The sequence below is a fragment of the Augochlora pura genome, chromosome 2 (genome assembly GCF_028453695.1).
Source record: "Augochlora pura isolate Apur16 chromosome 2, APUR_v2.2.1, whole genome shotgun sequence".
In the NCBI taxonomy this organism is placed as follows: domain Eukaryota; kingdom Metazoa; phylum Arthropoda; class Insecta; order Hymenoptera; family Halictidae; genus Augochlora; species Augochlora pura.
In genome coordinates this window covers 17,247,917-17,266,700 of record NC_135773.1, presented here as the reverse complement: position 1 = coordinate 17,266,700, position 18,784 = coordinate 17,247,917, and the positions used below count along the sequence as shown (strand labels likewise).

General features: G+C 39.0%; 1 protein-coding gene across 1 annotated transcript; it reads right to left on the bottom strand.

Moving 5' to 3' along the window:
- Window positions 1-3,458: 3,458 nt before the first annotated feature.
- Window positions 3,459-9,684, bottom strand: LOC144478480 (uncharacterized). The gene is made up of 6 exons (XM_078196400.1): window positions 9,606-9,684; window positions 9,093-9,173; window positions 8,405-8,779; window positions 6,442-7,536; window positions 4,630-4,980; window positions 3,459-3,721 (listed from the first exon to the last, which is right to left on the bottom strand). The coding sequence occupies exons 1-6, from the start codon at window positions 9,682-9,684 to the stop codon at window positions 3,459-3,461; spliced, it is 2,244 nt and encodes a 747-aa protein (XP_078052526.1).
- Window positions 9,685-18,784: the final 9,100 nt, after the last annotated feature.

Below are 18,784 nucleotides of genomic sequence, written 5' to 3'. Positions count from 1 at the left end.
CCCCCCTCAGCCTTCTATATTATCGCCATAGTAATTTTATAGCAATTATTATTATATTACTATTAACTGTTCTTAATTTGACACTACTGCATTAAGAATTAGAGAATAATTTTTCAAAAGAATTTAGAATATTCTTTTCTTGAGAATTTAATTTAATTACTGGCACAGTTCCGATTGCATCGTGTATAATGAGAAGCGATGTTGCTGTGACTTTCTTCTTAACACATACAGCATTAATTGTAATTAGTACATCCAACTTGACTTGACATAATCTTACTTAAATCTTGGCTACATCTTCGGGTTATCAGCGAGAGATTGCGCAAATTATTGTTGGTCATACAGGTACAGTGAACACGTGCAATGATTTTTAAATATGCGTGTCAATTAGGATATCTCGAATTATTTTAGCCGTTTGACATTTTAAGAAATACTTGATTGACAAAAGACTATGCTAAGTGTGCGTAGATCGAGAATAATAGTAGTAGACAATTAATGGGACATTTATTGTGCACTTTTCAACTTAATATACTTTCACAATCGAAGGGGAATCGAACCTTGATGGCGCGTGTTGTGATTTGATTTAGTGCGAATATTGATTACTGCGAATCGGAGTCTGTGGGTCGAGATCGTTGTTCGTGTACACGTGGGACATTGAAACGTAGATTCTTCATTTCTTCTGGTCGCAGGTACGAATAATTTTTCCGTTCGTATATTTCCTCGATCTCTCTCTTGCTCACATCTAAAAGGTTAATCGAACGTGATCGTCCCAGCAATATTCTTTCATTAATTGCGATTAAATGAATAAAAAATTCTTGTCAACGAAAGTTCTTCATTGAGCTTACATCTGTTGTTTTCCAATAAATATCGTTCTCTATTGCAATTAAACAGATGTCTTTCTTTATTCTGTACTAATAGATTCTTAAACCTTGTCTGTATAATAAATAAATATACAAATAAATAAATAATAGAGCTCTGACGAAACGTGAAGATCTAGAACCGAGGGATCGAAAGAATACGAAAAATCATGTTGACTACAGAAACTTCTGAACCACCCTGGTAAATTACTAAATATCAATTGTTATTATAATTGAATATAATCATTCCGTACTTGATAAGTACTTCAGCCTGGCCATATGGAAATTGTCCTCTTTGATCCTTTTTTCGGTGGAGGAATTGTTCAGAACATAGTCTGAAAAATTATACTTCGTGCCCGTTCTTCTTTGACCTGGAAGGATTGTCAAAATTTGTTCGTGTCATCGGCGCCAATCTTCTAAATGCAATTAGTGATTGAATAGCAATTGCATGAGAAACTTTAAGTACTTGTAGTCACGTTCGGCCGCGAAATGCTATTCCCAGGTATGGTACGTTGATCAGGGTGGATTGTTCCTTCGCGAGGCGGACCTGGATCGGTATCCCCTCCTCTGTCATCTTTGGGTACATGTTCAATGTCAGTCGCGTGCATTGGCGGTGATGACGAGTCGCTGCCGCCAATGTGAGGGTTTGACAGACTCGATGTATGGTCTGTCATTAACGCGTTTCTTGTTTCTGCTTAAACGGCAAATAAATAAATAAATAATTTACAAATCATTGACCGATTTCGGCATCTATACGAAAGAATCGCCCTTGCTTTGAATTTAAATAACTAAGCCGAAAAAAATCACCCCCAAAACCAGCGGATACTAATTCTACATACGAAGGTAGTCGCTTCTAATTGCCATAAATGAAATTTGTTTAAAAAATTCTGTTCGCTCCCTAGAACTACAAAGGCGAAAAAATATTAGAAAATGTTCGAAACATCCCTCAAGGTAAAGAATTTGAAAATCATTTGCTCAAACGAGAAATAACATTGTTGAAATCTACGAAAAGCATCCGGAAGTAGAGATTTCATTCTTTCAAATGACTTTTGAACGACATCGATAAGATAATTCTTGCCGAAGTTACAGCAGCTCGAAGCCACCCATTCTACTTAGAGGTGGTCGCTTTAATCCAGCAGAGCGTGCAACAAAAAAGAAGTAGAAAAAACTGCTATCGTAACGTTCAACTTTTCGATTAGTTGTTTTTCCTTATTATCGTATAATGAATATTTCGCTGGTACTCGCTGATAAACCGCTCTGCCCGATCCACGCGAAGAAAAAGCCCGCGCAGTCGCGATCGGCCATTAGAACGCATCCCCGGCGTTCCTCGGCGAATAATGCCTTTGTTCCGCAATTACACCGCTCCAATTAAGGGCTGACATCGAGCCGGCTTTAACGACTATTCCGCGGCGTGGTAATTCGGTAATAAAATGACTTTCCGCCGGCAGCTTATTAATCGAGCCGCGCGGCGGTGTCTCGTTTGTTACGAGGGCGATCCACTCAGCGCTAATGTAACGCAAATAGACACGATCGAAACGTTAATTATACGATCGACCGTCGTTTGATCAGCGGCCGTTCCCATCGACCTACGCCCGACTAGAGCAAGAACAACCGTAATCGTCGGTTTGCGAGACCAGGATCCAGGAACCAGCGCATTAAACGTTCCAGGTATCACCTGGTTTTTCTAATTACCAACGATCCAGCCAGACGCTGCCTCGATCCGATCCACTTTGTATCCCCGGCTTTATCGCCGTGGAAATCGTTTCCTAGCGATCCGCAAAGTCGTCGCTCGGTCCCGGCGCTCTCTAGCGCTTTATCGCGTTGCCAACCGTCTGCTAGCGAGCAAAAAGGCAGCGTCTGACGAGGAAAGCGAACCTTTGGGTCACCGACTTCCTAGAAATTGTCTAGACTTGTAGATCCCGATCACTATGGTATCCGTACACTCCTCGACGCTTTGGCTGCCACGCCAGAAATATTTCATTTAGTCAAATTCAAATTGGAACGTCGAGTTTTATTGCGTGTTGCACAAGTCATTTCGGTATTTTTCTAAGCTGTCTATTTGGAAAACGGAAATTACTTTTGCAACAACCCGATACGATAGAAAAACTGAAAATAAAAGTGAAAATAAAGTGCAAATGAAAGTAGAGCATAATAATTTCGCAGCATAAAATGACAAATGGCAGCATAATAATTGATTCTTGAATTTGAGCAAGTTATTTCGTCGCGCATGAGTGATGGAATAGTTGAACTGTAAAATCAAATAGCTTTTTAAAAATCAACCCTTAACTCCACGCAACTTTAAATAAATTGTTCGTATGCGTTAATGTACATATTTTAATTCTCTTTCGACTAATCTATTTGTATTTACTAGTTTCAAAATATGCAATATTTACTGAAACAATAACTGTAGTAGTATTTGTGAGTGCAATTAAGGGTTAAATTAAACGACTCGATTCGTTACAATTTTTGGAAGATTGCAATTGATTGGAATGGTGACGGATGATTTAAGAGACGCCTTTCCAAGTCAGAGTAACAAATTCAATAAATCCGCAAGGATTTATGATAACCTTATGCTCTTGCTCTGTTCTTGGACTCACCAGGAAGTCACAAAGGCTGCCGGCGGCGAGTCGATTGATGGATTCGCCGCAGCACCTGTCCTTTCGATAGCCACTCGTCCACTGTGTCATCCCCCATTGTTCTGCTCGACCAGGACATCGCAGTTGTTCGAGGCATTAGCACGTATTTTTCTGGAGCGTCGCGACGCAGGCTTTCAGGGATCAGACGTCGTTCCAAAGATGACACAGAGAACCTGCTCAGCTTCCTCACGCGTTTCTCAGTCTTGGATCTCAGATGTCTGGTTCCGCTTGCTGGAAACATAGTCAGATTATATTGGCTGCCTTATCGGAACGGTATTTTTGCAAAAATCGATATGCATTGGAGAAAGTTTAACGAGGATCGGCGGTACTATTTCGGGCAGAAAATGCTCGATTGGATTATTCAAGGAATTAATTGGATGTATATTAAAAACGAAAAATAGTGTTGCATATTGTACGCGGTAGTTGCGTGCGTCAATGGTATTACTAAAATAATAGGATGAAAAATATACGAACACTTTTCAATGCCTCCATATCTGTATTTTCATCGTTAATGAAAATATTTTGGAAACACTGCACTGCCAGCAGAGAAATTAATCGAGAATTTTATTTCGTTTTTATCGAATACTGTTTGCCAAAAATAGAAAAACATTGATATGCATTTACTTAACGCTTTCGTTACGGCAGACCGCACCGCTGGAGTGACGTTACGGAATGAGGCTTTTATAGTCTTTTATTACATTATATTCTATTGTATTGCATTCTACTGTGTAATGTCTTGTTGTGTTGCATTGTATTATATTGTGTTATACATATCTATACTATATAGTATTATATGCCGATTATAGCCGACACCCGTAGCGAAAGGGTTAATTATGAGTCCAGTTTCCTCCGGCATTCCAGTAGAAAACTTATTTTAACCAGACATGCATCTAATTTTTAATCTGATAAATCGTCGTAATCGATAATAAATAATTTTAACATTCTCGGGTCTCAATAAACACGAAAGTGATAACGAATGAATGATTATATTTCTATTTTGTCAAACGAGGGACAGAGGACAATACAAAAGGAAACTGATTCGATTGGATGTCTGAATTTTCGGCTCCATAAGTTTATCGTTTGAAAACATTATATCTATGGCTTGGCGGGCTGACACCTACCGCTCTAGTCGGGCGTACCTTTGCCTCGAGACAGGTTCCGGTTTTGCACAGCATCGTGGGACACGTTCCTGGTAGGTGGCACAATCTCAACCTTCATGGTCCTCGCGTCACCAATTGGAGCTTCTGGTTTTATCTCTGGTTTCTCCGGTTCAATCGTTGGGCGAATGTCGAGCTCGTGCACGGCCTTTCTCCATTTCTCGAAGTACTGCTTACTGTAAGGATAAGGGTCCCCTGGCACTCTAACGTATTCGCCGTCGTTGATGTAGTTATCATCCATGGCTGGAGGCTCATCGGTTTCCTTCTCGTAAGCGTTCTCCGACCATTCTGTGGGTTCTTGCGCCTTCTTCTGTTCTCCCTTCACGGTTTTCTCTGAAAAGTAATTGTCCACCGCGTCGACCAGATCATTATAAGGAAAAATAAGGAAAACCGCAGCAAGTCTGACCTTGATATTCCCGATTTTCTAGGTCAGCATTGCCAGTTAAAACCTCAATCTGTTAACACGTTCCGTGCAGAGCTGTTTTTACTCGACTCTTTACACTGGCTATTTGATATTTTACTAAACGTTAGTATATTATATGTAATTATTAATATATTAATATTAATATAATATTAATAATTAGTATATTATATGTTAGTATATTATATGTAATTATTAATATATTAATATTAATATAATATTAATTATCGTATACATAACAATAAAACTGACTTATATAACCCATTCTTGTGGTGGAAATTAATTCTAAATTTGTTGTAAACTATCTTCTTAGCGATCTAAATGAACATGTAAGCGTGTACCATCGATGATACACGTGGCATGGAACGTGTTAATCGAGATTTAGTGGAATTGATCCTTGTCACAGGACCTTTCAAATTGTTAATCACAACAGCAACAAAGTAGACATGTTTGCAGCCAATATCACAAAATTCAAAAAGAGTTTATATAAACTATTGAGTTGGCAACTAAGCGATTGCGGATTTTGTCAATAGATGGTTCTATCATATTTTTTTCTTTTGTTAACGGGTTCAACGCACCTAAACTAAAATTGTTTTCTTGTTGTTTGGACTTCCACCTCTGATGTATTGAAAACATTGTATCGATAAGTTACCTAGTTTCGTTTTTATCCTAGTTTGAAGGTGGCGGAAAAAGACGCGCATTTCAGACACATTTTATTGTTATTTCCAAAAAGGCAGGATCAAAGCACCTGGCCTACATTGTTTTCTCGATGTTTGTTTTTTACCTTTAATTTAATAAAAACATAGTAACGATAAGTTATTTAGTGTCATTTTTATCGCATTTCAGGCATGTCTTATTCTATTATTTCCAAAAGGCAAGAGCGCACCGCAAGCACGCAAGAATTTATATGCCGCATATGGGAATAAAACTTTGAAAAAAGACAGTAGCGAAATTAGTTTGACTAATCGACTAAAATTATATTTCGAAGCAAAACTTCTATATCTCTCCTCTTAACTAAAATCCCCAATCAATTAATTGCCAGCCAAATATTTATCTAGAATTTACTGCTTCACTGATTCTCTATTAATACTAATATTATCTTTTTGTTTCGTATTTCATAAATAATTAAACAAATAAAGAAATTTCAAAAAACACCAGTTAACGCATTAATTGGACAGTAGCATATTAAACTTTCACTGATCATAAAAAGCATCGTGAAAACAGAGACTGAAAACATTATGCAATTTGAAACGCTACTAGTGCGAACCATTATTAATAAGAACTTTGAACGATAATATGTATTCTGAGTGAAATGTAGCCAGCAGTGTTCTTCGGAGTCACAGAATTGTTTCGCAAAATTCAGTAGAACTCACCTGGCGCTGTTTCCATAGGTATGGTCTCGTACCCAGCCACATAATCGTCTTCGTACTGCGTGTAGTTATTAGCATGCTGGTAATAAGGATCCTCAGACTCCAGCGACCTCGAATCCTTCCTCTCGCGGAGGTTTATCGAAATGTCCTGCATCTCCGGATCCTGATACGTTCTTTGCAAAGAGATTTCCATCTCTCTTTCCGCAATAGCGTTCAGACTGTCTGCAAAATCTGCATCGGCATCTATCTGACGAGACTGATACTGCGGAGGCTGCATCTGGTCCTGACTCGCAGCTTCCTGCGCGTTCTCGGCTGTCTTCGCCTCTGCAGTGCCAGAACTAGCTCTCTCCGTAGCTACAGAAGCTTCCGGCGGCTTAGCATCCTTGATTCTCTCAGTCTCGGACCAGTCACCATCGGAGCTGGTCGAGAAGGTCACAATATTGACCTTTCCCAGTCTGCTCATAGTTGACAACGTCGTCGAACCTTTAGACCTAACTTCGGAGCAGTAATTGTCCTCAAACCGTTCGAAACGTGGCGAATGCAGCATGTGCAGCTTCTTGCTGTCTATCTTCTGGATGTCTCCAGTCCGCTTCCCTTCCGTCTTCTTCATAGGAGTCTTTAACTCCTTCGTATTGTCACCTTCAACCTCTTCTTCCTTCAGGATCTCAGGGTTAACCGTTGGTACCGCTTGGACGTCCAACTTTGGCTCCGGTGGCTCCGGACGAATGCTCAGCAAATCGAGCGACTCAGTCGCCGGCACGAAGTCGTCCTTCCTGGTGGTGTCTATGGGCACCTTGGACTTCAGGACTAGGTCCTTCCAGGCTGAGATCTCCGCGTCGAAGTCGGTCCCCACGGGGATGTTGTAATCCTCATCGCCCGGCGAATCCTCTTTCGTCGAAGTCGCTTCCATCTTCCGGGCCTTCTGTTCGGCTTCCAAGTTGTCCGCCGGTCCTACTATTTTCGTGTCTTCCGCTATACCAGGTCCTATCGGCTGGTTCGACCGAGTTTCTAACTTCGACTTCACGGTGGGTTCCTCCTTGTCCGAGCTGCTCATCGCCGTGACGAGACCACTTGAGTTTCCGAGGTTGATGTCGCATACTGAATGAAACGATTGCGGTGGAATTCGAAATGGATTCAATGCCGAGGGCAATTCGAAAATGCGTGTTAATTGCTATACAGCTCTGTCTTTCTTTATGTACTGTTAAGCCTTTCAGACTGTATGTGTGGTACTATGAGTACCACATAAACAGTTACGCTAAACTGACTATTAAAATAAAAACTATTAAAATAAAAGCAATAAATAGTTACTAAAATATTAACAAGAAATGATCAGGAGTGACCAATTGTTTAGAAACAAAATTGTCATCTGATACAACATAATTTGTTTTTGTTAATGTATTAATAACTACTTATTTTAGATCGTATATGGTATTGTACTTTTTTATGTAGAATTTAATGATTTATCCGAATTAAAGGAGAAATACAAAACATCATTCATTATCATTCATGATAAAAAAGCAAAATAACATAAAACTGATTACAGTACTATCCAAGGTGTCTTATCTATACAATGTGCAGCTTTTATTCACAATATTTTTGTATACACCCACTATTTGATAAGCCTTTTGATGTCGTTGCGTTACCAGATTCACTCTGTATAATAAAATATAAAACACAGTAGGTGGCGAAATTGACATATACCTAAACTTTAAAAAACAATTAATAAATTTCACTTTTCCTACTTAGTCTTGCATATCAAGCATCACTATTCATTCGATGAAAATTAATTCCAACCAGCATGACATCCATGTACAAATTTAATACAACCACGAAGCGTTAAAATTGTTAACTCCATTTTGCACCTCACTCTATATACAACATCGCTTTCTTAATAGAAAATAAGAACATGAAAAATTTGGATTCAGTCTAACAGCAAAAAGTCAAGTAAAAGCAGTCGAGTACAAACCTTTGCCCCAGATCTGTTCCCTGTTTACAGCCTGAGTCGCTTGGCTTTTAGGTTCCTCCGGAATCTTGATGCCCCATTGGTACCTGTAGTTGACACCTTGGGTATCCTGAAGATGCGGCCCTCCCTCCACGTTAACGACATCCGGGAAACTCTCTGTGCCATCCACGCGCATCACCGGCTTCTTTTTCTTCTTTTTCTTTTCCTTCTCTTCTTTCCTCTCCTGTTTCTCTGGCATGTTTGGCTCCCTGATGGGTGGCTTCGTGTTCCTAGGCGAACAATCCGCCACCCCCCGGACTTGCATGCCCATCTTGTTTGCCACCAACGGAAAGCTGCGACTCAAAGGACTCGAATACCGTCCAAAGTACCCAACGGATTCTGTCGAACAGTTCATTTCAAAGTCCCTCACACCTATGTTGGCTACCTCTGGGGACGAGCAACTATCACAATATTATGGGGGAACTATCACGATGTAAACTCAGAAGCGTCTTTGATTTGGAAATCTATCGATTTTTGGGCTCTTCGGGCCCAAATGTCTATAAAGCGTTACATTAGCGCTGGTTTATTCGCTCGTGGATCGCACAATGGATTTCATTCATCGAACCGTGGACAAGTTCTCGTTATTAACTAGACTCGTTATTAATCGCTGTTGATCAGAGCAGACGGTGGTCGGCCGAGGAATCTTACTTACCTGACTTGAAGATGTCCTTAAGCCAGGAAAATACACCCTCTACCTTCTTTCTATCGCTGTCGTCCGTACATCGCACCGATGCTGCGGAAATTACATTTGTTTATAACTTGGTATAATCATACCGGAGACATTCAATGCATCTTCAATTCAAATCGAATTTGGCGGAATATTCTTTCTTCTATTTTATTTTAATTATGCACAGAATGAACAGCGAATCAAAAATAATCGATGAACAACTTTCACAAAACATGTGATATATTATAATTTTGCATAAATACCGACAGAAAGATATTCTTTAGAACAAAATAGAAGTACGATAATAACAACTGGTCCGAGTTAAGGAACTAACCCCATAAATTTCATTATGACGCGTTCACGTCGAGTTACTTACGGTATCAGAAATAATATAAGAACAGCAATAAATCTCAATGTTGATTCGTTTACGAGATAAAATTTGGTGAATCGAATAATATTTGATAAGGGAAATTTGTATGAAAAATCATGTTGACAGACTTGCAGTCAAATTCCTTCGGCACAGAGGGTTGAGGAGACCCCGTACGAGTTCCACCGAGCCGAAATGTCCCCTCAGCATGGCGTCCGCGTGTAGATGGAAAAATTATGGAGGACTGTAGATACTGGGCGAATTTTGTTGGCAGGCCGGACGTAGCAGACAGAGTTTCCTGATATTCCTGGCTCGATTGATCTTTTCAGGGTTTGTTGACAGGTTCGACAGACTGTCTGATTTTCCTCCGCCGTTTCGCTGTTTTCTCCATTCGCTTCTCCTTTCGAAATCGAGCGCGAGCTACCACCCGGCGATCAATTCGACAAATATTTTAATTTTAATTTGAATCCTTTAATGGAGCTGTTTAATATTAACCTTCTCTCGAATAGAAATGATTTTCCTTCGTTCTCCAACCAATTTAACTTATTTAGTATTAACGGGTCAGTTGTCCCTTTAATTTTTCTACAGAAATTCAACATAGTAGTAATAATAATAAAATAATAATGAAATTATTATCGCTATGTAGAAAATAATCACAAAATAAATATCCTAATTTCTGATGATATTGTACAGCTGATATTTTTATATTTTCCTTCTAATTTTTCTACAGAAATTCTACGTAATAATAACATTAAAATGATAATGGAAATAAAAATAAACTTGCAAATGATAATGGAAAAGAAAGCTGGAATAATTTCTATAATATTGCATAAATCAAATATAAACTAGACATAGAAATAAATTAAAAAATTAATTGAAATTATCGATAAACAAATCAATGGTATTAATATCCTATCGAGAATATTATCCAAAAGATTGATACAAGGAAAAACGAGAGACATATTATACTAATGACGCAGAAAAATTTTCATATATTGTCACAGATTATGAGAATTAATCAATTTTGTAAACTTAGAGTTACTGCCTGCCATGTTTATAACCATACAATATCCTAAATTGAAATAAATAAAAAAATTAATATACTGATTATGATAACAATATACTAATATATAATAACAATATACTAATATTTAATAATAATTAATACTAATATTTAATATCATCTTCGAAGAAGATAATGGCTGATTGGTGAATCTAGAAGTATAGAGAGATTCGTCAGAAATCCGGATCGTTCCTTCGTCTGTCAACGAAAATGAAATATCAGGTTGACGTATCACGGCTCACGGAATCTGATCGAGCACCCCGGCAGCGAAGTTCCGCGACGAGAAGTTGCCGTCGGGACATAATTATTCTCTGTAAATCAAGCGAGGCGAGTTCCATCGGCGTCGACTCATCGAAGGCCGTCGAAAACCGCCGGACTCCGGGACTTCGGTTAATCATTGCCAAAACTTTTCTCCCCATGAGACCGGAGACCCTCTCGCGCGCTTAATGCCATAATGGACACTTCTCTTTTCTCTTTCGGATCGCCTCCCTATTGATCCGAAACCACTAAACACGCTACACCTCCCTCGCCGGACTCGTTGCGCACACATTCTTTCCGCTCCGCCACCCCCGAGACTATTGTTTTCGCGAAACTTTATTGCCATAGTCGCCAATTGCGTTCCGTGTCCCATTCATGATTTATGCGACTATTTTCCAAGTTTTTGCGATACTTGTCAATTCACATTTCAATACAATGCTCGATTCCACTCAGTCAATTTTATTTTATTTGTGGATCTGCTTTAGAATTTTTATAATTATTAATTATAAATAGTTTAATTGTAATTATAATAAAAGCTTGGTTTCTGCATATAATAAAAGCTTAGTTGATATAAGTTGTAGAAAAATGATTCATGATGTAACTGTTGCCATACTGTAACACTTCGTTAACCCTTTATTATTTATTTGATCCTGTATATAATAATTAGTTATAATTAGGTAGATAGTTTCAATAGTCTAAACATTTTTAATTAGATATTATTAGATAGGTAATTTCAGTGATCTAAATAACTATAATTAGTTATAATTAGGTAGGTAATTTCAGTGATCTAAATAGCAGCATCTGGAGCAATAATTGACATAACAAAAGATCAAGATATATTATACATTTTTCTCATTAAATTTCATAGTAATATTGTTCTCCGAGGAAAATATTTTTAAAACAAGATTTATGAAAGATGAAAGTAGAGTTAAATATTGTTCGAATCGTCACAAGTAAATATTTATTTAAAATAATTATTCTTATAATTCTTGTCATCGAATATTATGTCGACTATTTGATTCATTTGATAAATGAATTCCTATTCGAATAAAATTTTATTAAACTAAATCTACGTCAATTATTATTAATCTACATTAATTTTTATTCGATTATATATGTATATACATTCGATAGTGTCAATAAAATATTATTCGTTAATTACCCCTATCCATCACTAGAATAAAATATTGTCGAACTCTAGGTCAAAGACGCCGCGAATGAATATATGCGACTAGATCAGCGTTACCAAAATTCCGAGGCAGTTTTTAATACCATAAAGGTATCTTCAATTTAGAAGGGGGTCTTGGCTAAATGATTAGCCAGGCAAACAAGTGTCCGTAGGGTTAATGAAGGGGCAAGAAGAGAGTAAACCCCGTTGAATATCGGACTCGCAGCAGTGTTTGTTTTGATTGCACGAAGGACACGTCCCCGGGTCAGAGTCGCTTCACCCTTGCCGCATGATCCCCTCGCGATTGGTATTCAGCCGGGCGGATCCCTCGGATCCGTGTAACAACATCGGAGACATGTGTCACCGAGGACGGTAGGTGGCAGCGGCCGGAAATAGCTGTTTAAAATTGCATCGAGGGCTCGCCGTTAGCGGCACGTGCGCTTTTTAATGTCCCGACGAATGCTTACGATAATGTCCTTTAAGCTTTTATTAACGGTTAGCAGCGGTACGTGGCCCGAATCGCCATGGCCATTCGCATGCGACATCACGAACCGCCCTTGGATATCTCCTTCGGGAGATCTGATCACACGTAACACATTTATTTTTCTCCTGGCCAACCGACCATTCATTCGCCTGTAATCCTTTTCGCGACCTCCGACATGTAAGGCGCTTGTTTTCGCCGCGGTCTCTGTGATTACAATGCCTCATAAACTGCATTCTTCTCGAGACAGGGAGGAGTGGGCAACATCTTCGAACGTCGTGATGTCTTCCCTAAATTTTATGTGTAATGTTTTAAATAATTAGTTATAATTAGGTACATAGGTAATTTCAATGGTCTAAACACTTATAATTAGGTATAAGAAGGTACGTAATTGTAATAGTCAAAATAGTTATAATTATTTGTAATTAGATAGATAGCTTCAATAATCTAAACAGATATAATTAGTTATAATTAGGTGGATAGTTTTTATAGCCCACATTTTTATAATTAGGTATAATTAGGTAAGTTGTTTCAACGGTCTAAATAGATATAATTAGTTATAATTAGATACGTAGTTTATTTATTATTTATTAATCTGTGGCAACAGCTTAATACTAATAATATCAGAGACAAGTCAACTTACTGATATTACTGATTACAAAATTCGCGAATCACACCAATTAATTAACGCTAGAACTATCAAACCAATCAAAATAACTGGTTTTCAATTCTTTCGTTTGTAATCCCTGATATTATACAAATAGTTTTGTGATAAATTTTTATATGAACTTCTTCACTCAATCATTTGTTATAATAAAACCCCTAGAAAATTAAACCTCTTCAAGCCGTTGGCCATGTATGTGTACGTTTAGTTTACCTAAAGTTATGTATATTATAGGTATTACGAAAATAAGAATCAGTTGAAAAATTATCCGGTACAGAATCCCATAGCAATACGAACAAAATCCCATCGAATGAAATGAGATGTATGATAAATGAAAAAGAAACGATTAAATAGATTGTTCTTTACTATGAAAATTCATCGATGAAGAGGTTAAATGAATCCTTGTTTTGTTAATGTTATAAAAGTATATTCATTAATCACGTTTAGTGTTTAGTAGTTACATTATTAACACATCAATAAATGTTGTACGTAGTACGATTAGGGTTACCCACCCCTATAATGCAAAAGATTTGATCGAGCGTCAATTTGCAAAATAGATAATTATTCGTTTATTTTACAACTCATGTTCCTCCGGGTTTACATTCGTTATCCGGGGGTAGCCACAGAAATAATACTTTTCGGGACACAAAAATTTCATTAAATACATATAAAGTGCATTAATAAATTAGAATAAAAATATTAAAATAGACAATACAAAGCACTCGTGCAGTTACTCGATAGACAGCAAGCGATCTTGGACAATACCAAGGAATACAGATGACGCGGTAATTACTCAGGACTCGAAAATCGAGGTTCACAGGTATCGCTTCTCGGTTTGAATCATCGCGAGGACGAACGGTCACGACGTCCCATCATTCCCACGCGTAAATGGCGGTTATTTTTTCACGGACCAGCCGAGAGACATACGGCGGGCCGAGAGAGGGTGGGACATTAGCCATAAATTCGTGGGTCCCCAGTGGCAAATACCGGAGGAGGCCGCCATGCCAATTGTATAAATTGGCTATGACAAACTTATCGTCCCAGTGGCACACGCGTGCCGCAAGCGTCGCCCACGTACGAGTCGCAGAGCCGGCCACCCCCGCACCATGGGGGTCGATACATTTGCACGGACATGGAATTTTGTTGCAGGTGCGTTACGCCGTGGTTCCCTCGTGGTCGTTTGAGACATCGTTCCCTGGAGGTCTTCGAAGATACGTGAGCTTCTACCTTCGGCCACTCTCGTGTCCTCGATTTCTTATCTTTGACAACTTGATACCACGGTTAATCTAGGTTCTTGATTCTTTTTGAGACGCATTGTGCATTAATTCGATTCCGATGCACTAATGTAAACGATAAACCGGGTGTTTTTCAACTATTTAAGATCGCTTTGATAATTGGGAAACTATTAACACTTTGCGGTCGAGTGGGGACTACATATAAGGCGCCGCTAGATATGATAATGTTACGTTTCGAAATCATTTTTATCAAATTTACTTATATTTGGAATATTGTTAAGAACTGTTAACTGTCGCACGAATTATAAAATTCAAATCTACAATGTATATAATGCTCTAGATTATATAAAATGGAAACACTAAGCCTGAACAAATATTCTTGATGTCCAATTAAAATGGCTTCGACTGCGAAGGGTTAATCTCATGCCCACGTTTCTGTTTAGTGACTTTTGTAATAAGGATGGAGTGTTCTTATAACGACAAAAATAGGTGTATTTCTTTATGTAGATAGTGTGCATCGTGAATATCAAAGGGTGATTTAGATTGCATTTGTACAACGAGACTCGTACACTATGGATTTTCATGGACCTACGTAATTTCATTTGTCAATTTATCTAGACTGATAATGCGTATATATTTTTATTTGATAATTTCTAGATGCTGAAGCCATATACATACATATCTTTATTTGGTAATTTGCATAATTTATTTGGTAATGTCCATATTTGTTACGGCGTAACAACAGCGAAACACCATGCCGATGAAAACAATTTGTATGTCAGGTAAAAAGGTACTCCTGACCACCCAAGCGGTACGCCGACGCTCACGCGAGCCTCGGGAAAAACCCAGGACTTTCGTTCGATGACACAGGAACGCTAGAATCGTAGACATATTTTTATTCTTCAATGCAGTAAGGTTACATCCCCATGCACATTTTTCTTCGCTGATGCAGAAACACTAGAATGGCGCAGATATTTTTCTTCATTAATTCAGAAGCACCGGGTACTGAAGGGAATAAAAATGTTTCTGCCGAGCTTCCAAAAGACAGACCGTAAGAAGTAGTATTTAGAATATTATGTTACCCGGCTCGGTGCTCGAATATAGTCCGACCAGGTCGATCCGCATCTCCGGAAAGTTAGCCGACACCGCTCTCCTTTATTAAATGAGAATCGCGCTCAATTCTCTCGACGGTATCGTCCAACTTCCGTCCCTCCCTTAACAGCAAACGAAAAAAATCGAAATAAAAACACAGCCGTGAAAACTCCGGGTTTCGAGCAATTACCGTTTAAACGTTGAAACGCGAAATCGTCGGAAATCAGAGGCGACGTCTCGAGTTCGCGGTTCGTGGGTGCGTGGGGGAGGTGGGCGGTAGGGGTGGTAGGTCGGTTTCGGGGGTGTTTTAAACCCAGGAAATTTCTCGTCGGGTCCTAAGTGAATTGAAAATAAAAAAAAAAGATAGAAAACGAGAGGGAGGGAGGGAGAGAGAGAGGCGGAAAGAAGGAAAGGCACGAGATAGGGTAAATTATGTCCGAGGTTGGTAGGCGACCATAAAGGCTGGCTAGGGCAATACTTTTCGCATCGGACCGACACAGGGGGTTCGGGGGATTGTTATTCGTGCGGCGTAGAGGCTCGGTGTCGCTTTCACTAGAGTCGGTTACTGATAAACGAGCGGTTTCGACCCCCTTCCCCACGCCACCCCCTGAATGCAAACTCACCCTTCTTACTCGACACGCCTCAACCTCGTGCCGCGCCGCGACGGTAGACCGGTGTAAATCGTTTTCCAACTTAAACGATTGTCGACGACAGACCCCCAAATTAATCGTCGCGATTCCGATTCGCGGATCTGTGACAGCTACGCTAATTGACGTCGAATTTGGGACTTCCACCCCCGCGCATCGATCCGATGACAACCCCTTTCTTTCGCACGTATCCAAGCACTGCAGTCTTCCATATTTTTTCGAGGCGAAATTAAAACTCGCCCCTAAAGCTAAATATTCGACTACACGAATTTTATCGGTGCTGTTGTTCATATATATTGCTTAAACAAATTATAGCATAGAAAAATATTGAATAAAAATAAGCCAAATTTGACGAACGATAACTCTGTAAAAAGTTATTCTAGGACGATGACTTTTTTTTAAATTGAAGCATGAAACCTCTACTTCCACATAGTTTATGTTTGTTATTTATTGTTATTTTCCATTTTTATGTTATTTTCCAGATAGTTTGTACCAGTATTTTATGTTTGTACACCCTTACTACAGCAACCTTTTCAACCCTTTCCAGTCGAAGCTATTTTCATTATATTTTCTCATCTTCGGTATTTCTATTTTACGCGATTTATTGCGATTTGTGCATATGAAATTGAGTTTGTAAGCAGGTAAAATACTTGATATTTTAACAATCTCTAAATTATAAACGAGTCTGATACTATTATAATTATTTCATTTCATATTGTTTCCTCTTGTATAAAGACAGTATTAATTGAAAAGTATTACAAAGTGTTGTGACAATTTCCTATGCTCCGTAAATCTTTTATGATTATCGTATAACGTTAAATATAGTATTTAACACTCTCTTCTATTAAATATATTGTTATACAAAATTCGGATTTATAAACTCACGATCCAGAAAATCTAGATCTAAAAGATCATCAATTCTTTTCAGTTCGATCTGTAAAATTCCAAAGCAAAGAATTTTGCAAAAGTTCGATATAAAATCGTTATTAATATAAGTAACGTGAAAGGGCCGGGCGATTAGGGTCGAGCAATCGATCAAGGTTTGCCGATCGAAGGGTTGTCGGGGGTGACCGATAACCGGCAAGGGTGAGCGTATCGTTCAGGCTGTCTAGCGGGAGAATTGACTCCGGCTGCAGAAGCTCGAATCTCATCGAGCCGGGTCCGCGTCAAATTCGAGCGGAAACCGGGCATCTTCTTGTCGACCCATTTTGCAAGTGTCGTCGTGGCGGCGGGCTAATTTGTCAGTTGTCGAGTTAGCGTCCTCCGGGGGATTCCCCTTTTCCGTGGGCCCACCCCATCGGGACGGTAATCAACCGGTGAATATCTAAACTGCAGCCTCGAAACTCGTCCCATCCCCGGAACGTCCACCCCCTTCGTTCTCTCATTTATAAAGAAGAGGCTATTCCGGGCGGGAGGTGCGATTGATCCACCCCTGGATCCTGCACTCCCCCCCCCCCCCCCTCCTCATCGCTATTCCCGCCTCGGATCCCGATCCCGCTCTATTATTCTCTTCTTTCCATGGAAAACTCGCCGATATCGGGGGCTTACGAACCGAATCCCGAAGTCCAAATTCAATTAGAAGCCGAAGATTGATTTATATTTGGCCGACCTGGCCAGGTAAAGGGTCTGTCGCTTCTCACACCTCTAGCGGCGGTGTCACCTGTATTTGATTCCAAAATTTGGTTCAGTGTTGTTTAACACTAAACCTGTCGTAGTATTATTATATTGGGTTGGCAACTAAGTGATTGCGAACTTTGTCGATAGATGGACTTTGCACTTTCTTTTGTTTTACTAACGTAGTCAAAGCATCTAACCTATAATTTTTTCTTACTGTTTGGACTCATACCTTTAATTTAGTAAAAAAATTATATCGATCAGTGTTTTAGTTTTGTTTTTATCCCAATTAAAAATGGAAGAACAGGACGTGCATTTCAGATATATTTTATTGTATTACTTCCGAAAAGGCAAGAACGCATCCCAAGTACAAAAGAAGTTATGTGTCGTATACGGAAATGAAGCCATGAAAGAAAGGCAGTGTCAAAATTGGTTTGCCAAATTTCGTTCTGGTGATTTTTCACTGAAAAATGCTCAACGATGTGGCCGTCCAGTTAAAGTCGAAGAGATCCATATCAAGGCCATTATCGATTCAGATCGTCATAGCACAACACGTGATATTGCGGAGAAGCTTAATGTATCGCACACATGCATTGGAAAAAAATTAAAAATGCTTGGTTATGTCAAGAAACTCGATTTATGGATCCCTCGCCAGTTTAACACGTTGACGCCGGCGTCGATATTAACGATTTTCTCTGTGAGTCGGCGCCTGAAATTTACAAAAATTAAATAATCATCCTAAGTTTACAACATTGAATTTCTATGTTTTTACTATTGAATATCTGTTTACAATATTCAGACAAAATAACATAAACCTATTTTGTAGTATCTATTTTGTGAAATACAAGCAAAATAAGCAAATGTACGCCGTTCACGGGTCTGACACATGCGATCCACCGGTGGGTCAAGCCGGCGTCAATGTGATAGGGAAATTCATTTGACGCAATGCATTAACATCTGCAATTCGCTTCTGAAACGCAACGAAACTGATCCATTTCTGAAAAGCCTAATTACTGGCGACGAAAAGTGGATAGTTTATAACAACGTTAATCGGAAGAGATCTGGATGATGAAAGATGAACCAGCCCA

Excerpts from the sequence above, each read along its gene's own strand:
- LOC144478480 (XM_078196400.1), bottom strand. The coding sequence starts at position 9,684 with ATGCTGAGGGGACATTTCGGCTCGGTGGAACTCGTACGGGGTCTCCTC. Across the intron at positions 7,537-8,404 it reads GGAACAGATCTGGGGCAAAG|TATGCGACATCAACCTCGGA; the intron begins GTTTGTACTCGA and ends CGTTTCATTCAG. Across the intron at positions 4,981-6,441 it reads ACCTATGGAAACAGCGCCAG|AGAAAACCGTGAAGGGAGAA; the intron begins GTGAGTTCTACT and ends ATTACTTTTCAG.